General features: G+C 40.0%; 1 protein-coding gene across 1 annotated transcript; it reads right to left on the reverse strand.

The window, feature by feature from the left end:
- Nucleotides 1-2,866: 2,866 nt before the first annotated feature.
- LOC112256692 (prospero homeobox protein 1-like) lies at nucleotides 2,867-18,552 on the reverse strand. The gene is made up of 5 exons (XM_042325395.1): nucleotides 18,472-18,552; nucleotides 12,624-14,279; nucleotides 10,824-10,933; nucleotides 9,134-9,328; nucleotides 2,867-3,801 (listed from the first exon to the last, which is right to left on the reverse strand). The coding sequence occupies exons 2-5, from the start codon at nucleotides 14,182-14,184 to the stop codon at nucleotides 3,634-3,636; spliced, it is 2,034 nt and encodes a 677-aa protein (XP_042181329.1). The 5' UTR covers nucleotides 14,185-14,279; nucleotides 18,472-18,552; the 3' UTR covers nucleotides 2,867-3,633.
- Nucleotides 18,553-18,573: the final 21 nt, after the last annotated feature.

Genomic DNA, 18,573 nt, shown 5'->3' on the forward strand with positions numbered 1-18,573 from the left:
CAGAGCCCTGACCTTGCCTGGCGGCGGGGTACATCAACCATTAAAGCTCGGCATTCTGATAAGGCCATTTCTTTTCCTTCAGCATCTCTTTAATGTCATCCCTGAAATATGAAGTCATTAGACGATATTAAAACAGTGCTGACAAACTAATTAACAGAAGACATTATACGGGATGGGCTCGATTAATCCGCGTTAATTGCTCTTTTAAATGGGGGCTCCAATTAAAATTAATAAAGATTTACCGGTGATCACACAAAACTATGCCAAGGAGTGGCTGTCTGAAGGGCAGCCTAAAGTCAGCCTCTTCCATTCTCAAGTTTGCCTTCCTGTGCTCCCTACGCCCTCCCAGTGTGAGCGTGCCAAAGAGCCCATATCTTGGAGTAAGAAATGGAAGATGAAGCATAATAACCATCCCAGTGACACCGCTTTGCTCCTATGGTGTTCAGCTCTCTGGTGTTTGCTCCCGGCTTTGTCTACCAGACCCAGCTGAGGCTAGATGTGCTTGCAGTGTTTACTGTAATATCAAAAGGACGTTGCACCACACATACATCAATGCATTTATATAAAACTGTTGTAACTTCATCACGGTACCTGAACATTTATATAAAACTGTTGTTACTTCATCACGGTACCTGAACATTTATATAAAACTGTTGTTACTTCATCACGGTACCTGAACATTTATATAAAACTGTTGTTACTTCATCACGGTACCTGAACATTTATATAAAACTGTTGTTACTTCATCACGGTACCTGAACATTTATATAAAACTGTTGTTACTTCATCACGGTACCTGAACATCTTTCGGGGGGTTCTTTTCTTACGTTTATGGAACCTGGCACAAAATTACCGACAGTAAGTCAGTGTTGAATTATGGAATCCATAATAATGGTTGCTACTATGACCATTTCAAGGTGAAGAAACATCCACATGGACGACTGTTTAAGTCACATTCATATTTGTATCTGTTGTGAAAATCAAAAAGTTTGGAGGATCGGCTCAGGTCCAGTGTTGCAACAGTATTGTTACAGTAACCAGGGCAAACCTGTGTGGACACTTTTACAACATGACTGTGTCACTGTGTAAGAACGTTTTGTTTGATTGCTAAATGATAAAAGAAAACAAATCATGTTGGGAGAATAACACGGTATGCATGCTATGAACTAGCACATCAAAGGCCATGCATCAAATAATAGAAGAGAGATCTTGGTCAGTACCCTAATTGAGCCGAGACCTCTCGATGTTACTTCAGTGAGCCACTAGATGACACTGTTTCTCTATTGAATGATCCTTTACTATGTCCCTCTGTGAGATTCCCTCTGTGAGATTCCCTCTATATTCACGTTCTCTGTTTTTAAAGATATACACACATATCTTCACAAGTCTCCATGAAGATACTACCATGATAATTTTACAATATGTAAATGTAGGGGCATTTTTTAATTAAATTGATTTTCGTTATTGCTTCTTGATTAGAGGGTGTTTCTTAATTAACAAACAAGCACAGCTAGCTCTACCCACATGTTTTCTCCTCTCTAAAAATCTCTTTCTAAAATTTGGGGTAACAGTGTTCAAATAAGTAGGGATATTTACATTATATAAACCTTAGAATTATACTAAAATTCAACTCTTTCTTTTCTCATTTAGAATTTTCTTGCTTTTCCCCTACCCTATATATTTTCTATTCCTTTGCGGTCACACTGGGAGCTTCAGCACAGTAAGCCCTGGAGGCAGTTGGACATTTGAGACAATTCTCTTTGTTTTCTTTCATCGTATCAGGCACCAAGTCTTATACTGAAAATGTCATAACAAATTAATTTGAACAAAGTACTTTAGTTCAACCGGTGGCTTTTTAATTGAGTTGAAATGTTAAATCAATTTACGCAAGAAGATTGATCTAATTGAAAATAAATGTCTATTAAATGATTACCTAGGTTGGTATACTCCACTCCTTCTCATAAAGCTAATCAAACAAATGTTTTAATTTCTTAAATGTTATCATTTCAGATGTAATTGGTGCTTGGGTGCCTAACAGGTTTTCCAATTAAATGTTTGTTTTGTGAAGTACCAAAATGATTTAATACATTAACATGAAACAGTCTACTTTAATGAAGAGCTTCTACTTTCACAGTGTATGCAGACTCCTTTGTTTTTCTTTCTATTCAATTGTGTTTTATAAGAAGTCAAAGCCTTACTGTATTTTTACAGCATGTTTTTTCATACATTTAAGGGTATCGTATTGATAGTCTTTTGATAGATTTATAATAAATGATGGCTGAATATCAAGTCAGGTTTAAAGTTGACAGGCTTCCATTGAGCTAACCACAGGAGGCCCTCTATCAGATAGCAGGGAGAGGAATCACGCCATTCATAGTTGTGGTGTCACCGTGTGTGTGTATATCTGTGGGTCAGCGTGTGTGTGTCTTTGTGAAGTGATTAACACGCTTTGAGCGGGCCGGTGCCTGGAAGAAAAAGTCAACGGGTTTGTGGAATTTTGCTTTGGTGGCACAACTCTGATATGAGGTCACATTGGGCATTACTCATTAGGAGGGAATGCATTGTGTCTGTTTTTAAGACAAGGCAGTTGTTGGCATCCACGCTGCCCACACAATTAATGTAATGTGAGCAAAGTAGTCTGTAGGACTTTATACAGATGTCTTTATGACATGGATTAGTGGCACCTTAGCGGCTCGGAATTGAGGCAGAATACTTTCAATGTGGTGTTACAAACAGTAGTAGTAAAAATATGAACAATATTTACTAAATGTTTGGTGATGTCTGAAATGAATTGTGAAATAATTCAATAAAATAAAATAGTGATTATTTCCATCTATTTATATTTAAGTAATTTCAGACAACCTCATCCAGAGTGACTTACAATCAGTGATATAAAAGACGTCTCAAGATGAAGTAAGTGCATCTTTATTCTATCAGCAGAACTATCAAATAACCACTCAGAAAATGGTGTCTCTGGAATTGAGTTGACAATAGGCAGTAGACTATAGAAATAAGCACAAAACATCTAAACATAACTTTGTACTTTTTTGTACATACAATTTTTTCTCAAACACTTGGTTCTTTGTGGTCACTTGCAATATTTACATGCTATTAAGTTAATACATTTAGCGTATTCACATTTACATATAACACTTGCTACAAAATCATCCAAAACCGCATGTCCATTAGGAACCATAAGTCAAATATGTATAGAAAGTACCATTTTGTTCACGTGTAAGTCTATCAGACCTAGCAAGTACACTACAGTACTAAACCACTGCCCTTAAATATCACTACATCTACAAACATGCAACTACATCTTGTCTTAATTGAATCCTTATGGAGATACACAGAAACACTACGATCTGCTGTCAGCTACGTTTTTTTTTAACTCCTAGGAGAGAGCTGGAGCAGTGCTATAAAGCTCACTGAGACTGTAAAAAGCTGTAAGTGCAGTAAGTAGGCTCCTATACTGCAGTGTATAATATGTCATTTACAACATAATCCATTTGTTCCTTGATTCTCTCACTAAAATCCAATTTATTGGCAAGATGTGTTAAAATTAGCACTTATTGTCATTGTATGACTGCAAAATGTCCTTCCTTCCTCGAGCATGGCTATTGCTTGCTCTGTCTATAGGCAGGTGGATGACTTGAACTCATCTGGTACATCACTGTCCAGTTTACAGATGACTTTGTAGATTGCCTTCTTCCAAGAGGGGTCAGAATCTTTGGCAGTTGAAATGGCATTGAAAAACTCTTGGAGAGTAATTTCAGCAACCTCAAGGAATCTCTCAGGAACCTGTTGGTAGAGGGATCAAACACGATGTTGTGCTTAAAGCCAAGTCTCAATGAATTAACTGCACTGAAACCAAGCAAAATCTAAACCAACAGCTTCTTTGATGTGAGTGACAAACCACCAGAGTGGATGGGAAGTGTGTTGTCTCATTGTTTACATAACTCTTTTGTACAGTGCTCTGAATCAACACTGTGGAACCTGGACCTACAAGCAGGGCCAGATTAAAACAAGGGCTTACCGGGAGTGAAGCCCCTGGGCCCAGGCTAATCAATAATAATAATAATAATAATAATAATAACAATAATACTGTGTATATATACAGTACCAGTCAAAAGTTTGGACACACCTACTCATTCCAGGATTTGTCTTTATTTTTACTATTTTCTCAATTGTAGAATAATAGTAAAGACATCAAAATTATGAAATAACACATATGGAACCATGTAGTAACCAAAAAAGTATTAAACAAATCAAAATATATTTTATATTTCAGATTCTTCAAAGTAGCTTCCCTTTGCCTTGATGGTACCTTTGCACACTCTTGGCATTCTCTCAACCAGCTTAATTAGCCTATCAGCCTATTTTTGGGCGCGATTTGCCGATTTTTAATTTGAATTTGTATTTTTTTTATACCTTTTATTTAACTAGGCTAGTCAGTTAAGAACACATTCTTATTTTCAATGACGGCCTAGGAATGGTGGACGTCACCTTGTCTGCTCGGGGGATCCAATCTTGCAACCTTACAGTTAACTAGTCCAACGCAAAAACGACTTGCCTCTCTCTCATTGTACTCCACAAGGAGACTGCCTGTTACGCGAATGCAGTAAGCCAAGGTAAGTTGCTAGCTAGCATTAAACTTATCTTATAAAAAACAATCAATCATAATCACTAGTTAACTACACATGGTTGATGATATTACTAGATATTATCTAGCGTGTCCTGCGTTGCATATAATCTGACTGAGCATACAAGCATACAAATATCTGACTGAGCGGTGGAAGGCAGAAGCAGGCGTGTAAACATTCATTCAAACAGCACTTTCGTGCGTTTTGCCAGCAGCTCTTCGTTGTGCATCAAGCATTACGCTGTTTATGACTTCAAGCCTATCAACTCCCGAGATGAGGCTAGTGTAACCAAAGTAAAATGGCTGGCTAGTTAGCGCAAACTAATAGCGTTTCAAAAGTCACTCGCTCTGAGCCTTGGAGTGGTTGTTCCCCTTGCTCTGCAGGGGTAACGCTGCTTCGATGGTGGCTGTTGTCGTTGTGTTGCTGGTTCGAGCCCAGGGAGGAGTGAGGAGAGGGACGGAAGCTATACTGTTACACTGGCAATACTAAAGTGCCTATAAGAACATCCAATAGTCAAAGGTTAATGAAATACAAATGGTATAGAGGGAAATAGTCCTATAATTCCTATAATAACTACAACCTAAAACTTCTTACCTGGGAATATTGAAGACTCATGTTAAAAGGAACCACCAGCTTTCATATGTTCTCATGTTCTGAGCAAGGAACTTAAACGTTAGCTTTCTTACATAGCACATATTGCACTTTTACTTTCTTCTCCAACACTTTGTTTTTGCATTATTTAAACCAAATTGAACATGTTTCATTATTTACTTGAGGCTAAATTGATTTTATTGATGTATTATATTAAGTTAAAATAAGTGTTCATTCAATATTGTTTTAATTGTCATTATTACAAATATATATATTTTTTTAAATCGGTCAATTAATTGGTATCGGCTTTTTTGGTCCTCCAATAATCGGTATCGGTATCGGCGTTGAAAAATTATAATTGGTCGACCTCTACTTCTGACCCACTGGAATTGTGATACAGTGAACTATAAGTGAAATAATGTGTCTGTAAACAATTGTTGGAAAAATTACTTGTGTCATGCACAAAGTAGATGTCCTAACTGACTTGCCAAAATTATAGTTTGTTAACAAGAAATTTGTGGAGTGGTTGAAAAACGAGTTTTAATGACTCCAACCTAAGTGTATGTAAACTTCCGACTTCAATTGTAGGTTTGTCCAAACTTTTGACTGGTACTGTATATACTGTATATATTATATATGTCGTATATATATATATATATATATATATATATTTTTTTTTTTTTACTGCAAACATCAACCACAGGAATAACCCGTTCTCAATGAGTGTAGACAGCCTTATCACAAGCACATAAAGGTATCTGCCAATATAAAGGAAACACCAACATAGAGTGTCTGAAAAGGATGTTGGGCCACCACGAGCTGCCAGAACAGCTTCAGTGCACCTTGGCATAGACTCCACAAGTGGACCTAAACCATGCCAGGAAAGTATTCAGACCCCTACCCTTTTTCCACATTTTGTTAAGTTACAGCCTTATTCTAAAGTGGATTAAATAAATAAAAAATACACACAATACCCCATAATGTCAAAGTGAAATTAGTTTTGTAGACATTTTTGCAAATTTATTAAATATAAAAAACAGAAATACCTTATTTACATACGTTTTCAGACCCGTTGCTATGAGAATCAAACATTGAGCTCAGGTGCATCCTTTTTCCATTGATCATCCTTGAAATGTTTCTACAACTTGATTGGAGTCCACCTGTGGTAAATTAAATTGACTGGACATGATTTGGAAATGCACACACCTGTCTATATTAGGTCCCACAGTTGACAGTGCATGTCAGAGCAAAAATCAAGCCATGAGATTGAAGGAATTGTCCATAGAGCTCCCAGACAGGATTGCGTCATTTCTGATACATTGAAAATCCCCAAGAACACAGTGGCCTCCATCATTCTTAAATGGAAGAAGCTTGGAACCACCAAGACTCTTCCTAGAGCTGTCCGCCTGGCCAAACTGAGCAATCGGGGGAGAAAGGCCTTGGTCAGGGAGGTGACCAAGAACCTGATGGTCACTCTGACAGAGATCCAGAGATCCTCTGTGGAGATGGGAGAACCTTCCAGAACGACAACCATCCCCGCAGCACTCCACCAGTCAGGCCTTTATGGTAGAGTGGCCAGACGGAAACCACTACTCAGTAAATGGCACATGACAGCCCGCTTGGAGTTTGCCAAAAGGCACCTAAAGGACTCTTAGACCATGAGAAACAAGAATCTCTGGTCTGATGAAACCAAGATTGAACTCTTTGGCCTGAATGCCAAGCGTCACGTCTGGAGGAAACTTGGCACCATCCCTATACTGAAGCATGGTGGTGGCAGCATCATGCTGTGGGGATGTTTTTCAGCTGCAGGGACTGGGAGACAAGTCAGGATTGTGGGAACAATGAACTGAGCAAAGTACAGAGAGACCCCTGATGAGAACCTGCTCCAGAGCGGGTTGGAGCGAAGGTTCACCTTCCAACAGGACAACGGCCCTAAGCACCCATCCAAGACAATGCAGGTGGCTTCGGGACAAGTTCCTGAATGTCCTTGAGTCTCCCAACCAGAACTCGGACTTGAACCAGATCGAACATCTCTGGAGAGACCTGAAAATAGCTGTGTAGCGACACTCCCCATCCAACATGACAGGGCTTGAGAGGATCGGCAGAGAAGAATGGGAGAAACTCCCCAAATACAGTTGTGTCAAGCTGGTAGCGTCATACTCAAGAAGACTGGAGGCTGTCATCGCTGCCAAAGGTGCTTCAACAAAGTACTGAGTAAAGGGCCTGTATACTTATGTAAATGTGATATTTAAGTTTTTTAATAACTGTTTTTGCTTTGTCATTATGGGGTATAGTGTGTAGATTGATGAGGGAAATAAACAATTGAATACATTTTAGAATAAGGCTGTAATGTAACAAAATGTGGGAAAAAATCAAGGGGTCTGAATAATTTCAGAATGCACTGTATACTTTATATGCCTCATTAACTTAAGTGTTTCCTTTATTTTGGCAGTTACCAGTATGTCTACAGTTGGAAGACTGCAGTTTGGGCAGCATGCGCTGACATATAATCCATAGAAGGGTTTAGTAACTTCTTACCCTGGCAATTTGACTGTTAAACTCATGGGTACAGTAGCAATGGATACCAGTCCTGACTTGAATGGGAACTGCCATCTATGGATTATTGTTCTATGGTTGGTTGCGGCTTTCGGTTTGCCTTGCAGATTTCAAAATATAATCGCGGGTAAAACGTGCAGTTTGGAAAGCAAAGTTTGGGGTGCCTATAAAAAAAACAAAGCCCCGGGGCCTATGATTTCTTCTTCCGGCCCTGCCTACAAGAACATTTTTAACACCCTTACTCACTTCAAAACAGACAGCTCCTTCACACTTTGTTCTCTTTGCTCATAAAACAAATACAATGTCAGAATCATTAGCTGTCTGTAGTGGGATTCTCCTTTGACTTTGTAGCCTTGTTGCCTTGAACTTAGCTGTTCGGAAAGAGAGAAAGCACCAAGCCTTCCCAGGAATTTCACCCTGTTCTCAACACAGATCAACACAGATCAGGCTTGGATGCTGGGACAAGAATCTATTCGGTGCCATTATTTCCCATAGACCCGCTAACAGTCCAGTTGTTGGCATAACCTTTTTTTTTCTCATCTCCCGACACAAAGCATCCCTGGGAAAGGAATGTCTTAGTCCCAAGGTAAAGAAAACGGTCTTGGTTCTTTCCCACCAATCAGCTTTCTCCCTCGGAATTCACAGCATCTTTCTCAGCATTCCGCATCAGTAGCAATCTGAGCCTCGCTCAGGCGTACTGGTCCTCTAATCCAGAGTTGTTTTAGTGGGATTCTGCAGCTTCCTCTTCCCACAGTTTGATAAAGCATTGCTCTAGAGTTTAGATAATGGCTGCAAAGGCTGTGCAGCCACAGGTGCAGTGACACATGGGTCAGGGCAAGGACACAGTCATACGTGACCACAACTAGGAGATAGCTGACCAGACCAGAACCACAGAGGTAGGAGATTCCTGACCAGACCAGATCAGGAACAGGTTACTAGGAGGAGAATTCTCTGATATGCTAATGAAGGTGTATTACCCTAATACTACATCAATGTGTAATTTATCACATTCATGCCTAAACAACTTCATTGTTTTCCTCACTTTATGACTCATTTTTGTTTCAGGGCAAAAAGCACAGCATTGGCTGCATCAACTGAGGAGTGCTGATGAAAGCAGAATGAACACACTGTTCCCATACATAAAGATAATTCAGTCAGCATTGACCATATTTTCTTTGAATAGGTGCTGCAATTTACTTTGGAAAGGGAGGATGTTAATCTAATATGTAATAATCTAAAATCATGGAAAAACATTGACGAGCTTACATACAGTATATAGTTACATTGGCTACCAGGGGAGGAACTGACCATACATATGGTAAGATAAACACATTTTGACTTACCTGGAAATCATTGGCTTTGTTGTAGTGCATGTTGAGGGCTCTGAACAGCTCAGAATCTCTGCTGATGGACATGTCTTTCACATCCGTGACCCCGTCCACTATGGCCTGGCGGGCAAACTTCTCCATCTGGATGTAGTAAAACTCCCGGAAGTTACTGAACCACTTGATGAGCTGAGAGGTGATGCAGCGATTGAACTAGAGACACAAGGGGACAACAAGTTGAGAAAAATTGACTGACATCGTTTACTCAGATTACGTGTCTTTATCGACCAAATAATCAAGTTGATGCAAGATGATCGAGAACCTACTCTGTGTCAAAACCGTGTATTTTCTCTTTTTCATATCAATTTACAAATCTGAGCTGGAATATAAATGTGTTGTTTTGGGTAAAACCTTCCACAAGTGAATAAAGATCTATATTCAGTATGTACATAGTCGACAATCACCCAACCTCAACCCAATGGAGATGGTTTGGGATGAGTTGGACCACAGAGTGAAGGAAACGCAGCCAACAAGTGCTCAGCATATGTGGGAACTCCTTCAAGACTGTTGGAAAAGCATTCCTCATGAAGCTGGTTGAGAGAATGCCAAGATTGTGCAAAGCTGTCATCAAGGCAAAGGGTGGCTACTTTGAGAATCTAAAATCTAAAATATATTTTTGGGTTACTACGTGATTTCATGTGTTATTTCATTGTTTTGATGTCTTCACTGTCTTCACTCTACAATGTAGAGAATAGTACAAGTAAAGTAAAACCCTTGAATGAGTAGGTGTGTCCACAGTTTTGACTGGTACTGTATGTAAGCAATATGGATTGTTTTGGTTTGTCATTTTATTCATCGTTAATTGCTCTGATCTTTTCCCACCAACTTACTGAATAAAAAAACATCTGTCAAAGCCGTGTGTTTCTAAACTCAGTCTTGACATTAGCCTGGTTATTCTATCTCTTCATCCAGAAAGAAAGAAAAAAATGCCCAAGGGCTGGGCAGGCATCAAAGACGTTTATTTTCTCTGCTGCTATCGGACGGTGAGAAAGCCACAGTGCACCGCAAGGACAGAAGGAAGCTTCCCTCTCAGTGACTCTGCCTGATAGGATGGAATCGGACACCGGGATTAGAACTGTCTTTTGTTCAGTGCCACTTCCCACCACAGGGTCGTGGGCAAGGAGGAGATGCAGTAGGCTGCTGGCTGCAGGCCTCCCTTCTGACCCTAGGGTCAGATAGAGTAGTGTGGAGGCCAGGCCTGGGCCCCAGACACAGACTGGCCCTAGCAGGACATGTCCCGGCCACGGTGGAAGGAGAGGGGACAGGAGAGGAAACACACAGGGCACACAGAAATACAGGATGCTGTGGTTAGGCCCAGTGCTCGCCTCACAGCCTGCCTGCATGCATGTCTAAAACCTGCCCTGTATTGACGCAGAACGACAGTGGCTTTATTACAGTCTTTTGTCAGTCCATTTGCTGACTAGAGTGGCTTTTTAAAGAAAGAATGCCCCTCTATCTCCCTGGTCTATGCCCCAGGACATGCTACTGGCTTAACAGCTTTGTTGTTCTAAGCCATGTGTTCTTTTGTTTCCTTCCTCCGACCATTCTGTCCCAAAAATACATCAACAAGTATTCTGCAGGCAAATATGGTGAACATAGAACAAACCCATTAAATAACCTAATGTTAATTAATATTGTGTTAGCTTACCTTGACATCTGGAAAGAAGGTTTTCAGCACATTGGAGCTGGGATAACGGGTGTAGAAGAACATCAGCTTAGCTTTCTTCAGATGGTTGGGGGTTAGGCCTTCCTGAATGTGTCAATGTGTTAAGGCCACAAGTTCTGTCAGTCGATCACAATTAAATACAGTTCACATACACTGTACAAAGTGTTAATAGATTAGAATACTGAATTGCCTCTGTCTCCAATTAAAATGAATGACACTAAATAACAGCTCTGTGGTAACCAGGAAGTCAATAATGACCCTACAACATTATAAAATAGATTTGGGATTTCAATTAGTCACTGCGGCTCTTACACCTAATGCCTAGCGGTGGTGATGGTGGTTGTTTGGAAAATGCTTTGAATAGTAACTAGTTACTTGGTCATTTGAAGACATCTTCCAGCTAGAAACGATGATTGAAGTATGATTTTTTTTTAGTATTAATCTGCTTCATCATGTTTCAAATAAAATCATACCTCAAGCAAAGTTTCTATTCAACTAGATCTTCAGAGGTCTTTCTTTCTGTAGCCCACGGCCACGCCTTAGGTAATACTTCCTTATCAGCAGGTCACAGCACACTATACATTTATTAGGGAATACAACCTTTGAAATAAGGAAGTTGGAATGAAAGATTGATGAGAAATTGTTCAAAGAGAACCACAGCTCTTTGTACAGTAAAGATAAAGCATATCCTCAGAGAGCCTAATACAATTCTTCTCCAAATCCTTACAACTAATGACAATGACCACTTCTGACCACGGGCACAATCTTCACATCACTTAGAGTTGTTCAGTAGAGGTGAAAAAGAAATATGGCGCAGGAGTTGGCTTACAACAGTTTACCTGTGATGTGCCGTTAACGTATCCAGTGATCAAACAATGCTTAACAACAGCAGCAGGGGACTATTAGCCTGTTTCTATCATAATGATTATGGGAAATAATTATTCATGTTTCGTTTGACAATGTGATTATATTAATTTATGATTAAAGTGATCATAATCATGATAAAATGCAGAGTGGTGTCATTGAATATACTCTCACTGGATTATATTTATTGTTGGAATGTTTTTTGTGTGTATAAACACATCTTTTGATGGCTGTGTATGTATCCAATATATACTCAAGAAGACAAGTGTTCTGGTAGGGAGGCACTTCTGCTTTCCACAGGCACTCAGCTCTGACCTTTCAGATGCACTCCTATCACACTGATGATAGAGAAATATATTCTGCACCTTTTCAAGTCTGAAAAAACACTGTTTCCTGGACAGAAACAGAAGCTTTCTCTGCCTTTGAAAATTGGCTTTTGTTCCTGACAATTCTTATCAAAGCCTTGTATTCCTTTTTATTTGTCTTTTTCTAGACTTAAAGTCATTACTCTGCTCAGATTAAAGAAGATGCTATAATTTTATTTTGGGTTAGCGAGATCAAAGAAAAAATGATCCTTGAAGTCTGTATTAATGGAACTGCGCATGCTGCATTGAACCTCAACGAATCATTGTTCAACTGGGAAGGCAAAACAGAGGGAGTTTGTATAGTGGATTTTATAATGAATACATAATATCAGATAACTCAATATTAGTAAACACATCTAGGATTATTAATACAGTGTACATAATGCTCTATGTCATTATGTTTTTTAAAAATATTCTATGAAACATTTAATGCATACATCCATAGACTATATACTTGTAAATGCAATTCTACATTACTAAATCTATATGCTGACAAATATTAGCTGGAACACTACCACACTATGAGATTTTTTAGGCCAGTAAAAGGATATATTCAGAGACATGTAGGAGTTTCTCTCTGCCATGCTCTGCATGTCCCCACACTCCATCTTGACGTGAGGGAGACACAGACTGTCCACGGTCACTGGTCCTAGGCCTGATGTGCGAGGGTGGTGGGTCAGGTGGCTGGATGTCACTTTGGACCTCATGGCGATGGCATCCCAGGGCAGCTCCACAGAGTCTGGGGAGGTTCTGTCCATGGATGGGGTCACGCATGGGAGACCTCCGAAATTAGTGTGGGGCCCGTATTTGAGGAGGTGTTCCAGGATTTGACTGTCATGGAGAGGTGTGCTGTAGTTAAACTGGAATGGAGAATGGTGTAAGGGGTAAGGCCTCTTCACCGTCGGGGTAACTGAGCTAAGCTGGCTTAGGAGCGGCTTACGGACCACAAGAGACAGAGCCTCAGTCTGGTCCTCAGGGCTGCAAGGCTCAGTGCTCTCGTAGTACTCTAGAGCCTGGGGTTTGACTGGCTCCTCAGTGTGTGATTGCTCCTGGTTACAGGCTACCTGGCCCTTCCTCTCAACTCCCAAGTCGATGTTCTCCGGGGTGTGACACATGCGCTGATAGGATGACTGGTTGAGCCCCGTGGAGGAGAGTTTCTTGAACACCATATCTACACTCTCACTCACCGCTTTGGAGAGCTCATGCTTCAGAGTCTCCTGTAGGTTCTTGCCTTCCTTTTGATGTGTCAGATAACTTCCGTCTTTCTTCACTCTGTCCTTACAGTCCCCTTTAGCTCCGTCATGCTTCCTCTCTAACTCTTCATCCATGTTTTTACGGAACCCAGACTCTTTGCTTGGTGTGGTGTCATCATGTTTTGCGGTGCTGGTTGTGCCTGTGCCATCTCTGTTCTCACGCTCAGTGTCTTCCTGGTTATAAACCTGCAAGAACTTCTCCTGGAGCTGTCTCAGGAGCCTCTGCATGCTCTGGAGCTGCTCCTTGAGCTTGTTGCACTCTTCATCCTTACTGCTGCTGCCACTGCTGCTACTGCTGCCTCTGATAGCCAGAGCAGCAGCATTGAGACTGTGCTCCTGATGCTGGGGGAGCCTCTGTTTACGTTTGTTCTCCCTGTAGGCCTCTCTAGCCTCCCTGGTGTCTGACACGGCCCTCTCACTGTCCCCATGGAGCCTGCTGTTGGGAGACCCCGCCATGCCTCGGATTATGTTCTCCACACGGGCACGCTTGGCCTGGAGGTGATCACTCAGCGGCCTGTCCCCCTCAGGGCTGGCTCCGTTTGAGAGGTGACTGCCTGGGGATGCAAATTCCGCCGTGCTGTCCTTGGAGGAGACACTGCTCTGGTCCTCCTGACTGGAGTCAGCCATGGTGGAGCTGGACACAGCAGAGGTCGGTAGGTAGAAGTGGCTTTCGTCCAGAGCCCTCTTGTTTTGGACGGTTTTGCGCAGGAGGTGGGAAATGATGGATCCATTGGAGTATGAGGTTAGAGGCTCATCGTACATGTTTCTGCGGAAGCAGGGGATCATGAGCTCAGCCTTGTCATCCTCCACACCGCCGTCACTGGGGTTGTGCATGTTCTGGTCAGGAAGGCTTAGGTTCATGCCCACTGTGAACCTTTTTATTGCTGTGTCGGGACACCTTAGAGTGAGTCACAATGAGATGAATGGACCACAGACTGCTCTGGAAATGCAGGTATCTGAAAAGCAAAGGATAAAACCTGAATACACCATAAATCTCTTATTCAGTACAGCATCTATAGCACGGGGTATATCTGTGAACAGTATGCAACACTTAACAATATTTGGGGTTCAAATTATTATGTTTTGGGGAAAGTAGAACGCACAAGTACAAGTTAAACAGAACATAGAGCAGAGGGCTTGCACCAGAACACTTCAGTTACTAAATGTTAGTAGACAGTGCTCACTCATTTCTCTATTACATGCCACTTCAATTATATTTGACAGAGTTGATTGAATGTATATAATCATGGTGGGAAACAATAATCTGCTTCTTCCATTATGCTTATGACATCTTAAAGTGGTGATGCACAGAAATAAACTGCTACTCAAAAGAATTGAAAATATAACGCAATAGCCTCACATGTGATCCTGCCATTTCATATTTAGAACTTGACATTTCATCTGTGATCTTGTACTCACTACCTCGGTTAACAAACTTGTTACTACATATTCATAGCATGGAATGTCGAAGGCCACTCGTTATTAGATCATTATTTGGAGATCCTCAGATGTATAAGAGAAATCTCTAAGAACTCAAGGCACAGGGCAGTGCACAGTTGTGTCTCCCTTTCATCTTGGGTTGGACATAGTCAATATGAATGATAAAAAGAATAACAGTTTTACTCATGAAAGGTATTATTTAATCAGAATATGAAAGGCAAGAAAAGATTCTGAAAAAACACACAAATGATCAATCTACAGTACCAGTCAAAAGTTGACACACCTACTCATTCGAGGGTTTTTCATAATTTGTACTATTTTCTACATTGTCGAATAATCGTGAAGACATCAACACTATGAAATAACACATATGGAATCATGAAGTAACCCAAAAAGTATTAAACAAATCTATTTGTAGCCACCCATTGCCTTGATGACAGCATTGCACTCTCTTGGCATTCTCTCAACCAGCTTCATGAGGTAGTCACCTGGAATGCATTTCAATTAACAGGAGAGCCTTGTTAAAAGTTAATTTGTGGAATTTCTTTCCTTCTGAACGCGTTTGAGCCAATCAGTTGTGTTGTAACAAGGTAGGGGTGGTATACAGAAGATAGCATTATTTGGTAAAAGACCAAGTCCATATTATGGCAAGAACAGCTCAAATAAGCAAAGAGAAACGACAGTCCATCATTACTTCAAGACATGAAGGTCAGTCAATCCGGAAAATGTCAGTACATTCAAGAACTTTGAACGTTTCTTCAAGTGCAGTCGCAAAAACCATCAAGCGCTATGATGAAACTGGCTCTCACGAGGACCGCCACAGGAAAGGAAGACCCAGAGTTACCTCTGCTGCAGAGGATAAGTTCATTAGAGTTAACTGCACCTCAGATTGCAGCCCAAATAAATGTTTCACAGAGTTCAAGAACAGACACATCTCAACATCAACTGTTTAGAGGAGACTGCGGGAATCAGGCCTTCATGGTCAAATTTCTGCAAAGAAACCATTACTAAAGGACACCAATAAGAAGAAGAGACATGCTTGGGCCAAAAAACATGAGCAATGGACATTAGACTGGTGGAAATTTGTCCTTAGGACAAAGATTGTGAGTTTTTTGGTTCCAACCGCCGTGTCTTTGTGAGACGCAGAGTAGGTGAACAGATGATCTCTGCATGTGTGGTTCCCACCGTGAAGCATGGAGGAGGAGGTGTGATGGTGTGGGGATGCTTTGCTGGTGACACTGTCTGTGATTTATTTAGAATTCAAGGCACACTTAACCAGCATGGCTACCACAGCATTCTGCAGCGATACACCATCCCATCTGGTTTGCACTTAGTGGGGCTATTGTTTGTTTTTCAACAGGACAATGACTCAAAACACACCTCCAGGCTGTCTAAGGGCTATTAGATCTTAAAGGAGAGTGATGGAGTGCTGCATCAGATGACCTGGCCTCCATAATCACCCAACCTCAACCCAATTGAGATGGTTTAGGATGAATTGGACCACAGAGTGAAGGAAACGCAGCCAACAAGTGCTCAGCATATGTGGAAACTCCTTCAAGACTGTTAGAAAAGCATTCCTCATGAAGCTGATGGAGAGAATGCCGAGAGTGTGCAAAGCTGTCATCAAGGCAAAGGGTGGTTACTTTGAAGAATTTAAACTATAACATATATTTTGATTTGTTTAACACTTTTTTGGTTACTACATGATTCCATATGTGTTATTCCATAATTGTGTTGTCTTCACTATTATTCTACAATGTAGAAAATAGTAAAAATAAAGAAACCCTTGAATGAGTAGGTGTCTCCAAACTTTTGACGGATACTGTATATTATTAAGGGGAAAATAAATTAATTTGTGTTTTTATCTCTCATTTGCATTCAATTGTAGTTTCTTTGTAAATTGATTTATTCCAATGTGTGGATCATGTTATTGCATATTTCTTTAATCTCTGTAATAACAGCATGTTAAGATAGCTAGTAAAAATGTCTCCTGGTAAAAACATGCATCGATCAAATTTACCACAATCACTATTAATTACACATTACAAATGACAGAATTGCATTCTATAAAAACAACACACAATGAATGTATATTTCACCAAGCCCTCATGTGATAAATCTTTTGTTTTACATAAGTGAGTAAATAGCCTTATAGCCAGTATGGACATTTTCTTTGCAATAACTTTTTTTTGGAGGGAGAAACACAACAAAATAAAAATACAAATAATCTTATGACCACTATGACTACAGAAAGTTGGAAAAGTCATTCATATTCCACTTAGTCATTCATATTCCACTTACAGCACGACTTTAATGTATAATTTACAACACATTGCACATTGTGTAGGCTACCTGGTGTATGGCAGTGACTGAAGAACTGGTAGTCTCTATACTTGATTTACAATTTGAGGATGGATTATTTTCTCTTTATTGGATGGAAACGCTTTCTGTCGTTTGTTGAATCATCCTTACAACTTTTTTAGTAAGGTTATCTAATAGGAGAGTCTTTTTCTTTAGGCAATTAATGATTATCAAGTACATTTATTTGGATCAATCACAAACGTGGCATGATATTCTAACATAATAGCAAATGTAGCCTATAGCCTACGTCCATCTGCATGGAAATGACAGAACTATCCATAAAACTATAGTTAATCAATTATAGAGTTATTAATATATTTTTAAACAAGACAAACATAACTAAATGTTACAGTGCAGCTTGTAATCTGTTGTGAAAAGTAGTCTATAAGTGCTCATTGAGAGTTGTTGTATGTCAAATGTTTAATCGATAAGCCTCAAGTGTGCCTAAGATTTGCCTAAAAACACAAAACAAGCGTGCCTTTATTTACTGAGTTAATGATATACACAAAAAAAACGTCAAGAATTCAACATAAGCATGTGAAATCATAAGCAACCAATTAATTTGCATGTGGACAATGCTGACATCAACTAACAATAAGGTCAACAATCATAGCCTTTAGTTGTGAAACTAAGGATGTAGCTGCGAAATGTAGGCTAGTTGTCATCCTGAGAATGTCCCAAAGTAAACGAGCACACAGAATGCGCACCTTACCTGTTGCGTGGAGTAGAGTCGAGTTGATACACTGGTTGATACACTGAAAATGAATGTGATGAGAGCTGGAGCTACTGTCAATGCATCAAAAAGAAACAGAGGCGTGGCCTCGGAGTTGACTCAACTCTGAGGCCAAGGATTCTTTTTTACATTTCATTTCAACGTTACTTAACTAGGCAAGTCAGTTAAGAACAAATTATTATTTACAATGACGGCCTTCCCCATCATTCAAAACAAATCCTCAATATAACTAATTAGTTGAGCTCATATTAGTTGTTTAATAGATATTATTTTGTCATTTTCAACAAATCTATGTATTGGCATAATGTGGCAATATTTCAGAGTGGTGAGTTTGAGGACAATTTGCAAGAAAACTGATTATGAAATGAGAAGAAACTGTATGCTACAATTTGTGTTGAACTGATAGGCACTCACTTTATTGAGTGTAGACTAGATATCACATTATCAGTGATTTAATGGCCCTACCATTTTTTAAATCTATATTACACATTAATAAACTGACATAGAATACAAATGAATAATCTTATTATGTAATTATCCAATCCTATTTAGGAATAGATGAGGAAAAATCAAACATGCATTATGCAAATGTATTGTAAGTTATTTTCACTCACTGAGCCACTAGCTTTTCCACAGTGGATCCTTTTTTGGGACATCCCTTTGATCAATCCCCTCTTTAGTTGTGGCTCTTGGTTCCTCCCACACTGCTTCCGCCT

This window comes from Oncorhynchus tshawytscha, linkage group LG08, assembly GCF_018296145.1.
Source record: "Oncorhynchus tshawytscha isolate Ot180627B linkage group LG08, Otsh_v2.0, whole genome shotgun sequence".
NCBI classification, from domain to species: Eukaryota; Metazoa; Chordata; class Actinopteri; order Salmoniformes; family Salmonidae; genus Oncorhynchus; species Oncorhynchus tshawytscha.